Source organism: Nothoprocta perdicaria, unplaced genomic scaffold (assembly GCF_003342845.1).
Source record: "Nothoprocta perdicaria isolate Ctin4 unplaced genomic scaffold, notPer1 scaffold_103, whole genome shotgun sequence".
NCBI classification, from domain to species: domain Eukaryota; kingdom Metazoa; phylum Chordata; class Aves; order Tinamiformes; family Tinamidae; genus Nothoprocta; species Nothoprocta perdicaria.
Genome location: NW_020454128.1, coordinates 2204860 through 2223452, shown reverse-complemented (window position 1 = coordinate 2223452; position 18593 = coordinate 2204860). Strand labels below are relative to the sequence as shown.

At 44.9% G+C, this 18593-nt stretch overlaps 1 protein-coding gene across 1 annotated transcript in view; it reads left to right on the top strand.

Annotated features, from left to right (window-relative positions):
- Positions 1-5211: 5211 nt before the first annotated feature.
- The window catches only part of EBF2 (early B cell factor 2), a 93501-nt gene continuing 80119 nt past the window's right edge, over positions 5212-18593 (top strand). The window contains exons 1-6 of the mRNA XM_026043511.1: positions 5212-5704; positions 7876-8032; positions 9078-9141; positions 9443-9498; positions 9888-9961; positions 16306-16374. Of these exons, the coding sequence (XP_025899296.1) occupies positions 5574-5704; positions 7876-8032; positions 9078-9141; positions 9443-9498; positions 9888-9961; positions 16306-16374 (551 nt within the window). The 5' untranslated portion in view covers positions 5212-5573. The remainder of the gene's footprint in view (positions 5705-7875; positions 8033-9077; positions 9142-9442; positions 9499-9887; positions 9962-16305; positions 16375-18593) is intronic.

Sequence of the window (18593 nt, the reverse complement as noted above, 5' to 3'; positions counted from 1 at the left end):
CTTGTGCCTCAGCTTCTCAGTCTATCAAAGAGTACTACGGGGTGAGGTTGGGGAGTTTCTCTCTGTGGTATCTTTAGCGCTTTACAAACACTGAAACCGAGTGAAAAATGAGTCTAAAAATAAGAAAAGCAAATACTATGATAGAGCTCATAATGACTTCTCAATAACACTGGTCTGGTCTGATCCAAATCCCATTGAAGTCAAAATGTTTCCAACAATTGGACCAAACCCCATAATCATTAAAGTCTGAGGTGGGTCTCCTTGCTCGCTTGGGTTATGCAAGCATGAAGAGCAGTTTACTTTCCCCTTAGGAAGCAAGTGTCTCTTCTTTGAAAAGTCTCTATCTGCATGCCTGGAAAATGACTGTACTTCAGGAACTGATGCTTTCCTAGGTAGCCCTAGCTGGGAACTGTTCTTTAGGTCAATCAAAACGGCTCAACAAGATATGCACCAGATACCTGTGCAAGTAATACATTCATGCTACCAATACTAGTTTACATAGAAGTGATTTTGTGCTACTGGTCAGAGTTTCTGAATTTAAGTGTTGGGCTGTGCAACAAATGAGGAACTAGAGAAACTTGAAAGTGTTCACAGTTCTTGTATTTTAAAACACTTTTAAAGCCTTTATCTGGAAGATTCTTAGAGTTTTCTAACTTCTATGCAGGCAAAGTGTCTCCTTGGCATCACTGTAGAGTCACAATTCATATAATTAAAATTAGACAGCTGTTTAAAGCAGGGCTGAATTGAACTGAGAAATAAAAAAGAGGCCCTTATTGTACAGATCTGTAAGTATGAACTTTAGCATGTCAAGTAATTGTTATAAGACCACTCTGGTGGCTAATATAGTTTAAGCACCAGTATCAATGTTTGTAGAATAGGGCATGGCTTTTTATTTGGTTTATACATTAATAAAGAATGAAATTAATGCTACTCTTTGGTGTATCTGCATATAGCCAGGTGGCTTTGGAGGCTCTGTTTGACAACTCAAGTCGGATCATAAGTATGTACAACCTGTGGAAGAGTTACGCTGTGGTAGCCTAAAGTTCTGTTTCTCCTTACGAAGTATATTTGAGACAGTTTTTATGCAGAGACACTGGAAAAAAAAAAAAAAAAAAGAGGTTTTTCTCCTCATAAGGTGGAAAATGAGAATTTCCCAGCACAAATACACACCCATTTGAAGTATTTTTCCTGAGTGCACTTGTTGTTTCGAACCATGGTGTGGTTAGAAAAACAAACTGCAGGTTTCTCAGATCTGCCTAATGAAATAATTCACTTCTAATGATAAAGTATTATTTCCCAACATGTTATAAAAACTGTGCTAGGCAAAAATGCTAAAGGTATCTTAAAAGAAAAAATGTTGGATGTAAAACCTAGCAGATGTGTTTTTCTGTCTTAGTGGGAAGAAAAAAAAATTCTTACTGGGCTGAATAAGAGACTCGGACTATCTGATGGCTGCAGCATTTTCTGTCTTTGGGGAAAGATGAAGTGGAGAAGTTATTAAATATTTTCTTGCCCATCTGTGAGTTCCACAGCAGTGCTGTGTTCACTGCTTATAAATGCAGTCAGTGGAGCCCTTGACTCCTGTGCGTTCTCCACGCGACGCTGCAGCTGGAAAGCTGCTGCCAGGACACAGGAGCCAAGGGACGTGCGGGGAGAGCTCGCGAGTCCACAGCTCTGGAGCCCACGTTTCTGCTTGTTTCCTAGTRCTTTGAGGAAAAGGGAGACTTCACACTTGGGAGGGAGTTGGGAGGATGTCACTTATTGCCAGCAATTGAGAAATTTTCTTTTGAAAGTACTCTTAATTGTATGAAACTGGGCTTTATACTATACAAAAAGCACTTGGGTACATCATTGTTTTGCATGTTACAATTAAGAGTTTGATTTGCTTTCATGGTGGTTGGCTGCATGCACCTGAACTGCCTTAAACCCTTTTATTTAACAATATTTTTAACATTGTTTTTTTCTCATTTTCCCCCCCTTGAACTACCAAGGTTTTGATTTCAGTTAAATCGAGGGTCTTAAGAACCAGGAGCACAGCCTTAGTAGCTTTTTGCCCAGATCTGTATATATTGAGTGCCCCCRATACATTCCTCATGACACGAGTTCAGAAGCCCACCCGGTTGTTTCGGTAGCCCCCTTTGTGTCGCGAGATGTCCCGTGTAAGGAAATAAGCTGTTTGCGCTTTTGCTGGACTCCTGAACGTTATTCTCGGGGAGTTCTTTGTTTGATAAATACCGTTACATTAAAAAAAAAAAAAAAAAAAAAGTGTTGGATGTTTAAATGCGAATCAGGTGTGTTGAAACAGTGAGTTGCTTTTAGCTAGAGCCCTTGTTTCCCGGTAGGAGTGTGAAATGAAACTTCCCAATTAGTGGGCAGAGGGGGAAGGATCCGTTCTCACTCTCTATTCTGACAGGGAGAATTTTAACCTCATTCCCTTGAGACACCTGAAGGATGGTGAATTCTCACAAATGAGTGGGAACAAGACTGAAATGTTTCCTCCTAAGCGTCCTCTTCAGGAGGGCTTTAACTTTCCCCTTCTCCCTTCTGTCCTTCTCCGGGAGAAGACGCCGGAGCTATTGAATGGGGTGCGTTTGAAGGACCCGAGCGTTAACACGTGCCGCTTCCCGCCGCGCTTTCCGACGGTGAAGGTTGTGTCGGGGTGAAACGCTGTCGCCGAAAACCGCCGCAGAAAAGCAGCGCTTTCCTCCCCTGTYGCTTCGGTCGCGGCCCGGGGGATGTGGCGGCTCTGCCGCGCTCGCCGGGCTGGTGTCCCCGCGAGCCGCGGGGGGAAACGCGCCCCGAGCGGCCCCTTAGAAATCCTTTCCCCTGCTGTTCGGCGAGCTCCTGTTCGTGCCSCTCGCCCGCGTTTAGAGCTAGGTGCAAATGCAAACTAGCAAATACGCCCTCGGATGCGCCCCCCTCCTGCCGAGGTGTCCCCGTCCYTTTGGGGTGCCCCCTTGCCTCCCCACCCCGTGAGCATGACTCCCTCCTGGAGTTACCTGCTCGCGTTACCTCTGCCTAGCCCGGGGACCCGGCTCCTTGCCGCGAGCCGCAGAAGCCTCCAAAATACAAGCCCGAATTCAGCGGCAGTTGCACTAGCTGAAATGCTGATTTTACTAAGTGAATTTATAGCGGAGCAGTCTCAGAGAGGAGCTTTTCCAGAACGAAACCAAGTACTCGCGAGGGAAAGTCTAGATGCGGAGTTAATAATCCCTTAAGTACTAAAGAAGTCCCGTCCTTTAACGAAACAATTCAAGGAAGAGAAACTTGGTGGAGATGGGGAGGGAAATGTCCCCCCGAGACTGCCCCTSGTAGGGGCAGCGGGAGGGGGCTCGGGGCTGCCCCGCCGCTCGCGCAGCCCCCGCCGCGCGGGCGCAGACGGCTCCGCTCCGCGGGGCCCGAAGGGCGCAGTTTGGCGGCAGCTGCTGGGGAGCAGGCGGCGCGAGCCCCTGCCCCGGGGGGCGACCCCTGCCCCGCAGCCGAGCCCCTTCGTGCCCCGCGCGGCGCGAGCTCTGCCCCCCGGCTGCTCCCAACGAGCGGTCGGGCTCCCTCCGCAGCCGCGCTCGGCGCGAGGGGCAAGGGGCTCGCCTGGCGCAGGCAGCGGCCGCGGCGTGGATGGCGTGGGAAGARAGGAACCTCACCTGCCCCGGGCTGGGGGCAAGGGAGAAACGGGCGGGTGGTGCCCGCAGCGCTCCGCGTGCGAACAAGGGAGCTTCGTGCGAGGAAATGTCCCCACGTCCGTTGTGAAACGATCAAGAAAATCGCATTGTTGTTCCTGTGATGAGTCTTGCCGTCATCTCTGTACATTTACGTTGTGTATTCGTATTTTCCTACATGTTTTCAGTATTTTACTTTAAAAAATAGATCTCAAAGATACTAAGAGTGTACGCTAAAGGATTGGCCTCAACTTTGTAACACCATTAAACTGCCGTTGCTTTCCTCTTACCCTAAAGTAACGCCAGGCTCGCCTTTGGCTAACCTGACAAAATCACATTGCATATTTATCACTTGGCGGGGGGGGGGGGGTTATGGTAAGTGTCTTTGAACAGAGATCGTGCGAGATGTATTGATTCACTTAAATTATCATGTCTGCTAATTAGGTAGACGGAGTAATTCGGAGGTCCAGTTTTGCTCTCCGTCGTGCCTGTATTAGGGATTTTTTTTTCTGAAAATATTATGAGTTTCTTTTTTAAGAGATAGATAAATATAGATAAAACTGCTAAAGTAATCTGGCTTTTAATACAAAGCTATGCCTTTTAAATGCAACTAAACGTCTACAGAAGGAGCTAGGTTTTAATCTGAAAAGGAAACTATTTTTTACCCCTTAAAAAAAATAAAGCAGTTTCAAGAGAAGAGCTCTACATAATGAGTGCAGGAAATCCTTGCGCTGTCCCTTTAACTAGCGAACATCTGATTCCCTCATCTGGCAGATGGTCTCTGAGCACAGATTTGCATTCATTGTCTTGAAATCTGTTTTCGCCTTGGTGTTATATAGATTTCAGAGGCAGATCTATACGGAGATCAGAATACAAAAGGGCTAGAAGGAAAATAGCACTAAGGCAGAGGGATTTGGGAAAAGAGGAGGGAAAAAAGAGATACCGTCCGGGTTCGCAGCCGCCTGGCCCAGGACGAGCTGCGCTTCCCTGCGCGCTCTGCCCCGCTAAGATGTTACGAAAAAGTTCGCGGGACGGAGCCCACGGCTCGCGTGTAGTGGGGTGCTTGGGGGCGTCCCTCTGCCTGGCCGCGGCTCAGCAGGCAGCTCTGCGGAGAGCCGCTCCGTTCCCCGAGCGCTTTTGTTTTAAATAGCGCGCCGGAAAAGACACCAGCCAACTAGCTCTGCCATTGCCTTATGCTTTATTATTAAAGTATGGAACAGATTAAAAAAAAAAAAAACAAAAACCCAACGCCTCGCCGCGTTTAGCATCGGTTAGTTGGGATGCGGCAGGAGGACGTGGCGCGGGGCGGACGGACGCGGCGGCGGGAGAGGCGGCGGGGCCGGGGCCGCGCGCTCCCTCCGGGCGGTCCTCGCCTCCGGCGGGGCGAGGCGGCGCGAGCGGCGCCCCTATATGGAGCGGCCCCGCCCTCCTGCCGGTTTTGTGCCGCGGCCGCAACCCGGCCATGGTGACGAGCCGGGAAGTGTCGTCTCCTCCGGGCGCGCGCGCTCGCCTCAGCTCCGTTTCTTCCATTCTTCCGCAGTTTATCCCCATTTTTTTTTCCTGGATTAGGCAGCAATCAATCCTTCTCCCCGTGTCTTTTGAGAATCAGGCGGACCTTGCTAAGAGCCATCAGTTTCTGGATGCAGTTTCTTTTCCTGCTCTTAAAGGATGATGATACCAGGCAAGACTGAATCAGCGTAACTTTTACTTTGCAAGAGGAAAAACATTTTTTTCCCTCCTTGAAGGCATTAAAAACACGTAGAACCTTAAAAGAAAAGTAACGGAAGAAGTTGGTTTTAAAACTGAACTTTTCCACTTTCTTGGGATTTGTGTGTGTCTATCTCAAAGGCTGCGTTTTTTTTCTCCTCCCTACCCCCCTTCAAAGGAAACTGTTGCTAGTTGGAATAGACTTTTTAAATGTTTGGGATTCAAGATACTTTAGGAAGAGGACCAATTCTGAAAGATAAATCTCTAGGTTCTGAAATGGATTCCGTCAGGTCCTGGGTCAGAAACGTTGGGGTTGTGGATGCGAACGTAGCAGCACAAAGGTAACGGTGACTGTATTTCTTTCCCCATCTCCCCTTTTATTTTTTTAGCAAATCTCTCCCTCACCCCCAGTCGCTGCTTCTAGCAGATACCGTATCTGCTCCCCGCTGTGTCCCCCACTTCCCAAATGTTGTGTCAGCAGTGGAGATTGCGGACAGTGCAGCGCGGACGGGGAGCAGGGCCAGGCTGCGGAGGAGCGCCGAGATTCCCGAAGCCCGTGCGGGATGAGCCGGGACCCCGGCTCCTTCTCGCCTGCAGCCCGCGGCGCCGGCGGCTCSTCCCGCCTCGCGCGCGCCGCGCCAGGAAGCCCGGCCGGAGTTAACGAAGTTGACTTGAACTTGCAAGGAGTTAGCGCCGTCCCCCAGCACCCCGGCTTGTTCCGCTCCCTTCAAGCAGCCTCGGGAGTCCGGGAGCGCCAGCGGGCAGGAACCGGCAGCCACAGCGCTGCGGTCGGGCGGGACACGAGGTGCCCGCGGGGCCGCGGCCCGCACGTGCGGGGCGCCCCGCGCCGAGCGGCCCCCTCGGCTCGCTTGCTGATTCCCTTCGTAGCCGAATGGGCACCTGGCAGCTCTGCCGGGCTCCTTAGGGGTGAGAGGATGAAAACCACTTTAAGTAAAATATTTTTCTTAAAAATAAAAAAGATATTTATYTTAAAAAAGATAGAGTAGCTTCGAGCAGGGAAAGTTTGAATGGACCTGGAAGTTGGGGTTTTTGTTTGTTGGTTTGCTTTATGTAGAGATAAGCTGAAGGGCATGTAACGGTGCGCGAGACTTCATAGAAACAGTAAATCCGTGTCTCGACCCACGGCTGCTCCGTGATCAAGGTGTCCCAAACACTGCGGGAGGTGCTGGCAGAGCTGGATGGACGTCCACAGACGGTTTAATAAACACAGTGAGAAGAGATTAGTGATGGGCAGAAAGGAAGAGGAGTTTGTGCCCAAGGAAATCGAAAGTAAAAGGAAGCGGCTTCCAAGAAGCTCCTAATTGCGGGAAGCAGTGGAGCCGCAGCTGCGTTGGGCTGCCTGCTGGCATCGCCTTTTATTTTATTTATTTATTTTTTATTTTTTATTTTCCCCCTTTTCCCTCCGTCTCCTAGAACTCCATCACCTATCAAGGCACCCGAGTTTCTACCCGCAGCATGAGAGGAAGCCCCGAACTAGGTGCAGTGCCGGCGGGTGCGCGCGCTCCCCGGTACCTGCCTGATAGGAAGAGAAATCCAGGGAAACTTAGGTGGTTCTCGGAGCCAAAGACTTTCCAGCGCAGTGAAGCGATTTCGGGGATTAAAGAAACGAAGCTGTTGGGACTGCCAGCTTGTCCGGCCAAACTGTTCCGTGTTGCGGGATTCACGTGCACCTATTTGCCCGCAGCAGGGACAAACGGGCATTGGGAAGAGGGAGCCGCTCCTGCCCGCGCTCCCAGCGCAGCTGCGGCTCGGGACAGCGCAGGCACAGGGAAACTCCGAGTCATTCCAGGCCGGGAAAGGCTCGGGAAGGGCCACGGCATCTTCTGCAGTCCGCGGCAAGCGCTAGTTAATGTGAATTCAAATTTCTCTATTTAACCTGGAGACAGGAGACTCGGGTGTCAGTCAAATCGGTCAATGACCAAGACTACATTGACAAACTTTGCTACAGAAGAAAGTAAATATCATACTTAAAACTAGTTATTCTCTCCCGAAAATATAGATGAGGGAGATGACAGTCTACTTGTAGCGAACGCTTTATGGTCGCTTGATTTCGTCTATAGAAGAAAGGGGCCCGAGGCCGGACTGTGCCGCGCCTTGAGATGCCCTCGCGTTCCCCCCTGCCCTTCTCCCCCGCGCGTTTGCACAGCAGAAATGGGTCTGACAGGTAAAAAGGAAATAGCGGAAGGGCTAAAGCCGCGGGTGCATTCAGCAGGAGCAGCCTCTAAAGCGTTCAGGGTTTGTAACTTGTCGCTTGTAACTCGCCGCTGCGCACAGAGATCGAGGGCAGCCTCGGCCGAGCCGCGAGCGGCGGCTCCGGGCTGGGGGCCCCGGCGCCAGCCCTTGCTTGTAGCCTCGCTCCTGCACAAGCGCAGTCGTTCCCGGCCCCTCTCCGACGCGCTCCGTCTTTGCTGTTGTTTTGCCGTAACTACTGCAAAAGCCTTTTAATGTCTTTGTCTCTCCCCACACCCCATCCCGTGTGTTTCCTCTGCAGCGGAGTAGCTTTGTCCAGAGCTCACTTTGAAAAGCAGCCGCCCTCCAACTTGAGGAAATCCAATTTCTTTCACTTTGTTCTGGCTCTCTACGACAGACAGGGGCAGCCGGTGGAAATAGAGAGGACAGCTTTTGTGGACTTTGTGGAAAACGATAAAGTAAGGCTTCTCGTCCGGCTTTTTTTTTTTTTTTTTTTCCCCCCTTCCCCTCTCCCCCACCTGCCCCTCAGAATTGAGCCCTTCTTCCCTAGGGAGCTGCTAACCTTTAATACCTGTTGTCTGTGTCCCTAGCAAAATACAACCAGCTCTGGGTCAGGGGCTCAGGTGCTTAGGTAGAGCTGCTGCCCTCTGTGTGCCGTGACACTTAACGGGGCTTGGAAACCTCAGCTGTGTCAGAAAATACAATGGGAAATTGATACATCCATTTAAATTACAATTAAAAAAATGTGTTGTTTTATTTTTTGTTTGTTTGTACTTGACAGGTCAGCCTAGGTACCCTAGCAGAAGTGAAAACTAAGTTCTAATGCATTATAGAATCCACTAAGCGTAATTAYGTTTATTTCTTAAGACTCCAAAGTCAATGACTGGACTCAAAAAGATTTTGTTTTGGAATTTTAAATTCATCTATTAAGCTCCTTATTCCTTCCTTATTACTTCCTATTGCTCGTCCTATTGTTGTCTCCTTTTTTATTTTCTTAGTTAAGCACAGGAGTTCTTGATTGTGAAAGGTGTTCATAAATAATTATCATTTAGGAAATTACATGGAAAAATAATCCAAAAAATATCCCAATGTCATAACCTTCAGGAAGTAAATATACTTCTTGGTTCAAAACAGCACTGTTACTAAAACTGAAGAACACAAAGTGTTCCCACTATCCATCTGCTTAATAGTAACTGACTTGAAATGCCCAAGCTCATCTTAAAGTGTTTTGTCTTGAAAAATCTGAGAGCATTATAGCAAATAAGGTAGTGAAAAAGCTCCTGAACTCCWATAGGAAAAAATGTCAGCAGTATTTTGTAGTTTGTCCTGGGTCATTCCGAAGGTTAATATATCCCAATCAGCGATTCTATCCTGTGGAATTTTAATGAACTTCATTGTCGCTTCCATAATGATTATCAGCTCTTGCATTTTAAATATGCCAAATAAGTTCTGGAAGATATATTGGTGTATATATACGTAGATTTTTTTTTTAAAATTTTTCAGGAGCAAGGCAATGAAAAAACAAACAACGGCACACATTACAAACTCCAGCTTCTTTATAGTAATGGTGAGTTCCTCTCCCCTGTCTGTAGATCTGTAGCTCACAAACCAAGGAAGGATTTGTAGTGTTATTGCTCTAATTTCTAAAACCCTCAGAAATTCCTTTGCATGATGATACCCCTTCAGTATCGGAAAGGGCTCTGGAGTTYACCTTGTGTTGGTGGCCTTGGGGAACATCCTTTGTGGATACAAACCGGTGTTTTCAGAGGATATTTAGTAAGTCTGTGTGAAACTACATGTATTAACCACTGTGACTAGAAAAGGGTATCTGTGGCAGTGTCATTGATCACTCTTCTCCCTTGCCCCAGGTGTCAGGACTGAACAGGATCTGTATGTTAGGCTCATCGACTCGGTCACTAAGCAGGTAAGCAGAGTTAATACGTGCTGCGCTATCCTGGGCCATCTTATTCTTGCTCTTCCCTACCCCTCACCCTGTGTGTTTGTTTGTTTTTTCTTCTCTGGTGTTGCTAGTATCACTGGACTTTTATTTTGAACTTGAAAAATAATATTTAAAAATAATGCTTTCAAATCTCCTCTTTGCCTCTGCTGATTGTAGTTTTTTAGCCATTTTCTAGTGAGTATTTATATATAAGCCGGCTTCCCTGTTTAAAAACACTTTTGGGGGAGGCATTTATTTGCAAGCCACAAGAAGCAATGGTAAAATCCCATCACCTCAAATCTGAATGCTATGTCAATTAAGTAACCCCCTGATGCTATTGGTTTCTTATTTTCTCATTTTCTTAATTTTTGTAGCCCATAACTTATGAAGGACAGAACAAGAATCCCGAAATGTGCCGAGTTTTGCTCACTCATGAAGTCATGTGCAGGTAAGCTGGCTTTATTGACACTATATAATTAGTGCAGTAAGACCGAGTTTGCTTTTATAGATGCCAAAATGCTCTTTCCATAGAACATGTATGTAGGAGGAGTTTTATTTTTGGTCAGAGAGACTCTTAAAAATACTTGGTTTCAAAATAGTGATTAAAAAAAAAATATATATTTTAATTGTTGTTTTTTGGTAGGTTTTCTTTCTTTTGTGCACTAAATCTGCAACCTCCAGGCCCGCGATCCGAGCTGTGCTGGTTTTATTCCGTGAGCTAGGTGTGCCCCTGTGTTGGTTCCATACAGACTTCTCATGCTTGCTTCTGAAAATATTCCCATTTATCTTCCTAAAATGTTCTGCATGACTTAAAGTTTTTACTTGAAAATTATAAGGCATTTTTTTGCCCGTAGTTTTATCCAGTGAAATATTTTAACATTCTTAATTAAATTAACATAATGTAATCTAATTTTGCTTTGCTCTACTCTCGAAACCCCAATCAAACCAAATTCTAAGTCCTTTTTCATACGTTGTAAGCAACGTCTATGAGACTTCCATCATTTAATTAGGAAGGCACTATTTTTAGCAAGTAAAGTGAAAATTAGAGAGTAAAATGCAGCTGAGGATGTTTTTAATAACATTTGTGGAGGTCTGTAGTTAACATGTACCTTCTGTATGTACATTGTGCTTCCATGGTAACTTATTACTTTTCCTGTTCTYGTGTAATTAAATTTTTTTCAATACATATAACAATGCAAACAGTCGATGTTCTTATATTAAAATGTGTTAAATTGTGCATAGAATGTTCTTTCATAAAATGAAAGGCAAAACCAATCTTGCCCTTTATTAAACACATTTTGTGTTTTATTGTATTAGTGGGAGGGGATAAGCTGTTGGACTCAAGGTTGCCGCCTTTAACATTACTGTTCACAGTACTACATATATGTATGTATATATTTTTAAGTAGCCTAAGTTAATATAGCAGTTAAAGTAGCTTAATTGGAGAGGCTTCTTGTTAGGGGAAAGTGTTAGTTTCATTACTTAAAAGATTTGGGAATAGTTGACATAATATCAAATACATTTACCTAATTCTTATTATATTTATTGAAGTTTTTTTTTTTGCTCTTTGCTTTGCTCTCATTAAGCATCTGAGCATTGCTCCTTTTCACCAACTTCTACATACGTATGTACATGTGTAGCTTATGCTGTGGGTGAGGTTTGCACGGACACACTTTGCCGTGGCCTGTGCAGATGGAAGATGAGATACATGAAACTTTTCGGCGTGTTTAGAAATTATATATTTATTTAAATGTATGCGTTGCTCTTAGCATTGAAAGTCTTTAGCTCTCTGTAACTAGGTGAACATTAGAGAAGAAAAAAAAAAAGAGAATTTCTGTGTGTTGGAGTTCCTGTTTGCAGCAACAAAACCACAGCATGCTGTCTTTTTCCTCCCCGTCCCTGGTTAAGGAAGGATTCTCTTTTAGCAGTTGAGATCTCCGCAGAGCTCAAACATCAGTACTCGAGTGTCCTTCTGTAAAATAAAATTTACTTGGCTTTTTCCCTGCTTCCTCTCCAGCCCTGCACAACAATCTGTCCTTTAAAGTGTGGAGCACTGTTCACCTTTTGTATATCTGGCTTCCACTGATGCCTGTAAACATATTCCATGCTTGATTTAAGGTAGTGTTTTACAAATGTAAACCATTATTCAGATTATACTGAACTCTCCTGCTTGATAGATTAGCCAAGGAAGAATTACAACTCGAGGACAGCTCTGCATGTAATACACAGATTAGTGAACCAAATCAAAAGCTCTCTGTAACCTAATCAAGACATTTGATTTTAAATGTCTTGTTTTCCTAAAGTATCTTTGAACAGGATGCAGCGTAATCTGGAGCAGCATTACCCATATCACTTTGAATAATGCCAGGGGAATGGATCCAGTTCTGGTTAAACTTGACATTTTATTTTATTTTATTTAAGTACAATAATCAAATCCTCCTAATTGCGTGCTGCTTAAGTGGCAGCATCAATTTTTAACGCTCCTAGTTTAGTTTGCATTAGTAACATTATATAAAAAATTAATGCACTGTACTCAGTCTGTTGTCCAAATTGCTGCCTGTTGTTTTTATAAAGAGAAAGGTCTGTCTGTCTTTCTGCTTCCCTTCTTTCCGCCCCTGTTCGTTGGGATGGGCTGCCTCCGCCCCCGGAATTTTTTGGTGTATTATGACACATGCAGATCCTCGTGCGGAATGGAGACAAGTGCATCCCAACCCCGCGTCTCCGCTCAGCCCCTGACAGATGCGGCTTAGCAGGAAAGTTGTCTAAATATTGATACGGCTACAACAATCTGTCATACCAATCGGAAGTTAAACTCTCAACTCTCAATAATTAGAGCTCTCAGCGAGCAGCTTTATTTATTTATTTGCAGATCAAATTTTTTTCATTCAGGTTATTACAGCCTAATGGGAACTGTTCCTATTAGGCGGGTCCCTCGCAAATACGCTGTCTTTTTCCCCCAGTGGTTGGAAAATCAAGGTAAACAATCTCCTCTCTTGGAATAACTTTCTTTTTTTTTTTCTTTTTCTTCCAATTATCAACTAAGAGGAAACTAGTTGTTATGCTGCAGCCAGCAACCCCCTATGCCCTCAATGCTCAGAGGGTTAAAAGGTATTATAATTTGAACAGAAGTAGTCTCAGGGCCTACAGCTGGCTAATAACAGAGCTGTATTGAGCACAGGCGAGCCCCACAGCTGTGACTTTCGCCACAAGGCTCAGACTAGACAGGAGCTCTAATCAGCTGGGCCAGGCGGCCGCTGGGGCCCRTGGCTTTATCGGCCAGATGGTGTGAATTTAGACACTTTTGTTATGCAATTGCAGGGAGGAGTTGGGGAGAAGAAAACAAAACAAAGGCCACCATGCTGTGAGCTTATTTGAGTTTGAAATTAGAGACAGATTTTTTGGGGAAGGRGGGGTAGGGAGGGGAAGTTGAGGGATGAATTTTAAAACCATTTTAGTCAAGTGTGAGGGGGAAAGGGTGTGAGTGGCCTCTGCCGTGAGCCTGCTGGGGTGTTTGGTTTGTGGATGGGGCACTGAGAGTGGTGGCTTTGGGGGATGCCTTTTCTAGCTTATTTTTCCAGGAATGTTCATAATATCAGTTTTTTTTTTTTTTTCTGTATAGATCTAGTTAGATAGTAAAGTAATACAACTCATAGCACAGTAAGAAAAGGTGTAGAAAAGACTAGTGTTTGGCCTTGATATCCTTTTTTAAGCAAATAAGTACTTAGGAGATAATGTTCCTATGTCAGTGTTGTGTCAGGAGCTTAAATATGGCTGAAGTCATGACATTAATTTTCTTTAATTGAGTATTATATGCTTGATTCTGGACCACCAGAGTTTGGGATTTTTGCCATTGACTTAAATTGGAATGGGTCAATTATGTTACGGGCAGCACTTGTAAAACAAGCGCAGTGGGAATAGAGGTACCTGAGTTCTGTGGTGAGACGCTTGGAGACAGTGGTTTCAGGTTTTGAGAGGGGCATTTGCTTGAGCTTTGGCCTGAAATATMCATAGTCTTTAAAAACACTGTAGTTGGTGTGTAGACTACTCATGCCCTGGAGAAGAATGACTGTTTTCCCTAATAAAGGGAAAATGTTTCGTATATTTTGAGGCTGAAAAAGTGTTATGGTCCAAGGAAGTGATCTCGTCATCTAGCAGAAATGTTCTCCAAATCAGGACTGATGCTAAAGTGGATATTTGWGAGAAGATTGGAAGACTTTAGCTGTAAGTTACAATTCTAAAAAGGAAGAACAAGGATTGCTAAATGCACAATTCCCAAAGCTRTGAACTTTACAAACTAAAATAAAACAAGATCTGCTGATTGCGGATCGCAGACGTGTTGCACTCCAGTGCCGCAGTATTCCTTCCGAACACCCAGTGGACAGGGAATGGCAGCCTCCCTGGGAAGCGCGGGGGCYGGGAGACGCAGCGCAGGTCGCTCCGGCTGCCTCTTCCCGCGCGCGCCGGGGCACTGTGTACGTGATCATCCACGTAAGCCGTGGGGCCATAGGCCATCTCTTCTARGATTGTTGCAAACGGAGCAGGAAACGTCCGGTTCAGCTAGCCTTAAAAACTGAAAACATTGCTACAAAAATATTTTAAAATTTACACTTTTTTTTTTTTTTTTAGTAGTGGCATGTTATGTTAGAAACCAACAAGGCATTTGCTCCTGGTGGTATTTCCAATGCAATGAAATATTGGAGCTACCAAATTCACACAGTTCTAGCTTTTTAATTTTTTCCCCCCTCTATCATAAATAATACCATATGTCTGTGTTTTATTACAAAATTTGCAAATCTTTATAAACAGTCTTAAGGCAGTGAAGCACATAAGACATAGTTAAAGTTAGGAATCGGAGGGAGTAGGGAAAATTCTTAGCTAGTGTGAATTATCATAGCTTTACTGGAGTCARTGGAGCTGTGACAATTTACAGCTGCTAGAGGGTCTGCCCCAGGGATTTTTAAATATTTAGTGTATCCTTTTATTTTAAAAAGGACTAAGGTGGATGAGTAAGTGCAGGTTTGAGGCAAGGGGAATGTAGAAATGTTGAAACAGTGCTGCTATTCAAATAGATCTGCTAGTTTTATCATCTTGTGGGCAATTTCAGCTTGCAAAGGGAAAGTTTTGGCACACTCTTAACTTATGGATAAAATGCAAAGGTTTGACAATTTTAATACCTATTTTTTCTTTTATTTTTTAGTTTTCCTAAGCACTTACTTTAGGTAGTTACAGTTGAATACTGTGCATTTCAAGGGGAAAAAAAGAAAAAAAAGTCTTTATTTTTTACTATGTTTTGTAGAGCTTCCAGTGAATTCAAGCATTTTGCTTTTTTTTTCCCCCCCTGCTCTAGTTGTAGTTGGTGGAAAGCTGAGGGATTTAGTTTGACTTCACAGATATATTCAGCGCCTGTATTGCTGGATCTCCTGATTCTTTAGAATTGAGATTCTGCAAATTTAAACAACCTCAGATGTGATAAATTTAATTTGGAGTGGTACTTGTGTAACTGAGGACACAACCTGCCTTTTGAAGCAGATGGAGGTTGTGGTATGGAGCATGCTCAAAAGGTTCTGCTCTTAAGTTYTGTGCTGCTCCTTCCTTCAGGCCAAGGCTGTTTTCTCAGGAACTTTGGCACTCAGCTGGAGTAAATGAGGGGAGCGTCCCTCTTGTTAATGAGGGTATYGGTGGAAATAGAGTAATGAGCATTTGCTTGGATTTTCTTGAAATGGGGAAAAGAGCCATAGTGGTTCAGTTCTTGTTTCCCTAAGTACGGTTCAATTCAGTGGGACTGAAGAGTGCCCAGTAGCTCCTGAGTGGGTGGTGGTGTTCTGTACTGTCTCATGATGCAYAGGGGTATGTGCATATACACATCCATACCCACACAGTGTTTGTGTATGTGTGCATGCACGTACATGGAAATCAGTCTGCAATGTGTGCCTTTTCACAAGCTCCTCAGGACAGCAGCATCACCTTGCATGTTTTGACAGATCAGATAGATATATTTGTTAAAATATATTTAGATAAATATATTTATATTTAAAAATATATTTTCCTGTATTTCAAATAATAATAATAACTTGAAAGAACCCAAATTATATCGTAAACTTATCAGAGCTTGTTGTAATTTCTGTATCATCATGTAGGTGGCCACACATTCAAAATCAGGTATAAATGTAAGCTTAATATTCAGGACTTATCATCACAGAAACAATTTCAGAGATTTACAGATGAAATTTGAATCTGGAAATTTTTTCTTCAGATCCTTAATCCAGTCTAACTGTATGTTCAGTTTCTCTTTTTTTATTGGTGTTGCTGCACAGTTGAAGTTTTCTGTAAACATGTGGAACTTCAGGGTTACTTTATATTTAATAAACAACAAATCAGATGTTATAATAAAGCAGTAGGTTGCTTATAGTTAATTTTAACATCTTTTTTTAATGGACTTTTAGCCATACATATGATTCTTATGTCTGTAATGTGGTTATTACATCTGTTAATCATTTATAAATCCTTTATAAATAGAGCCTTAGTCTAAAGTGTGACCATATTGCTGTTCATTTTGGCTCAGAATTTCAAAAAAGACTAAAGGGAGCCAGGTGCCAAACTCCTGCTAAATAGACCAGGATTTGGGCACCYGGTTCCCTCAGTCCCTCTCTGTTCCGAAAATGCTGGCCAGAGTGTTTTCAGCTGTGGTTTTAGGTGTATATTGAATGCTGAAGCTTGCCAAACGACTTTCAGGTGAGTGCTTTACTAGCAACTCACAGTAATTCTTTAATCTTGTTTTGTCCCTCCCTGCAGTCGGTGCTGTGAGAAGAAAAGTTGCGGCAACAGAAATGAGACTCCCTCAGACCCCGTGATCATTGACAGGTAGGAAATGAATCCTTGTTTTTCTGTTAAAGCAACTCGGGCAGCTGTGTGTGCTCGGAGGCAGCCCGGGGCCTTGGTGCCTGCCGGCCTCTGCTGTGCTGAGCTGGTTGTGATGGGTGATTCTTTAGAAAAATGCTGGCCTCAGAGGTGCTGAGTTGGTTACCCCGAGTCCATTCGGATTTACCTTAATGGAACTGTTTATATATGTGTGTGTATATATATGATATTCTGTGTGTCTGTCATTTTTATTGTGACCAAATATTCTTTGTATGTGTCTTTGAATGTTGTCTGTTTGCCAGGGATACGATCCAAATAGATCACTAAAACAGAAAGAGCTTTAGCAGCCTGGTAGCTTCGTTAATGTTCTTTAGCAAAATAACAATATTTTTGTAGAAATATAGGGAGGAAGGAAAACATGATAGTAGAAGTGGMATGTATTATTAGGGCTTATAACCCATGGTTTGGGGATTACTGTCTTTGCCTATGTGTGTACTTCTCTCTCTTGAAATTGCAAGTGAAATCTAGAGTCCAACAGAGGTGGTAACAATAAGGTGTAGATGAGAGAAACAAGCCTGTTGAAAGATTTTACCTTTATTTTAAAGAGAAACGGGGCGTGCGTCAAACCATGCAAAGATGTGTCAGTGCCCCGGGGGAGGAGGGCCCTTTCCTGGGGCTGATGCTGAGGTGGCTGCCAAACACGAGCAGAATTTGAGGCGTGAGCCAAGTGGCATCAGCCGTGTAGGACAGAGCATTCAAAATGCAGCAGAAATGGAGGAGTTTATTGCAGGGTGATGCTCAGAGCATTGTACTGGTTTACCTGTTTATTGTTAGAGCCATAACGTACTGTGTTTGCCACTAACGTACTGAGTTGGGCCTGTTTAGCTTGGAGAAGAGAAGGCTGAGAGGGGATCTGATCAATATGTATAAGTTCATGAAGGGGGAATGTAGGGARGAAGGGGCCAAGCTCTTCTCGTTGGTGGCCAGTGACAGGACAAGGGGAAATGGGTCTAAGTTGAAAAGCAGTCAGTCCCATCTCCGTATGAGGAGGAACTTCTTCACTGTGAGGGTGACAGAGCCCTGKCACAGGCTGCCCAGGGAGGTTGTGGAGTCTCCTTCTCTGGAGGTCTTCAAAACCTGCCTGGATGCCACCGTGTGCCGCATGCTCTGGGTGTCCCTGCTTGTGCGGGAGGTTGAACTAGATGATCTCTAGAGGTCCCTTCCAACCTTCACCATTCTGTGTGTGATTCTGTGAGGTCTGCTGTGTTGGGGAGYGTGTGTGTTTTTCCTCCTGATTGAATTCTAGAAGTTCTTAGGCTGAACAAAACATTGCCGCTGTTCCCAGACTTTTGCTCAGGGAACTCGATTTAGCTCCTAAGGACCTTGAAGTCATTTTTGCTTTGCTGTTGGATCCTCTCTTCTCTSATTGTGAGATAAGGAACATTGGTGTTTGCTGGTGTCCTGCTGCCTGCAGGGCTGCTTGTGAGGAGCTGCTGCCTTGCGGTGCTCAGCTGTCTGCGGTGGCCAGAGGGTGGAGGCGTGGGGCCAGTGATCTGCTGGGCACGTGGTTTGGGCGYGTGGGAAACCGCTGCTGCTAATATTCAGCCTTTTATTATTGTTTTGGAAGAAATATGCCAAGCCACAAGCTGGGGACACTCTTGTTGGAGTCACTAAAGGGAAGCTGCAGAGGCTGCATTAGCCTYGTGCACAGTAAGGGCCCATCCCCTCGAGGCACCTCGGGACCGCGTGGACGGAGGGCTTTGCCCTGCTGTCCCCCGCGCCCTGCAGCACGCGTGGGCCGTGCGGCGCATGTCCAGACCTTGCAACCTCTGCCTTGCAATAGGGCCCAGCTTTCGCTCTCCTTGGTTTTTTTTTTCTCTTAATCTCAGCCATCCCCAAGGGACTTTGTCTCTTTTGTGCCCCTTTCAAAATGAACCCATAAAGTAGACACAAGGATATTTCCTAATGCATGGAGGTAGAACATTATGGAGGAAAAGAGCTGCATCAAATTTCCACTGAGGCTTAAAGTGACAGGGCAAGTTGTGTAACCTGCCTCAGTTTCCCCCTTAAAGTGTTAGCAATTACCTCTGTTAGGTGCTCTCAGTTCCTTGCATCGTGGTGGTTTTGTTTTTCTTGTTTCCTGCTCCAAGGCGAGTTTCCAATACATGGCACCCTTGGAATTGTTCCCTTTGGTGCTTGTGATGCTGCCAAGGTGGGACACA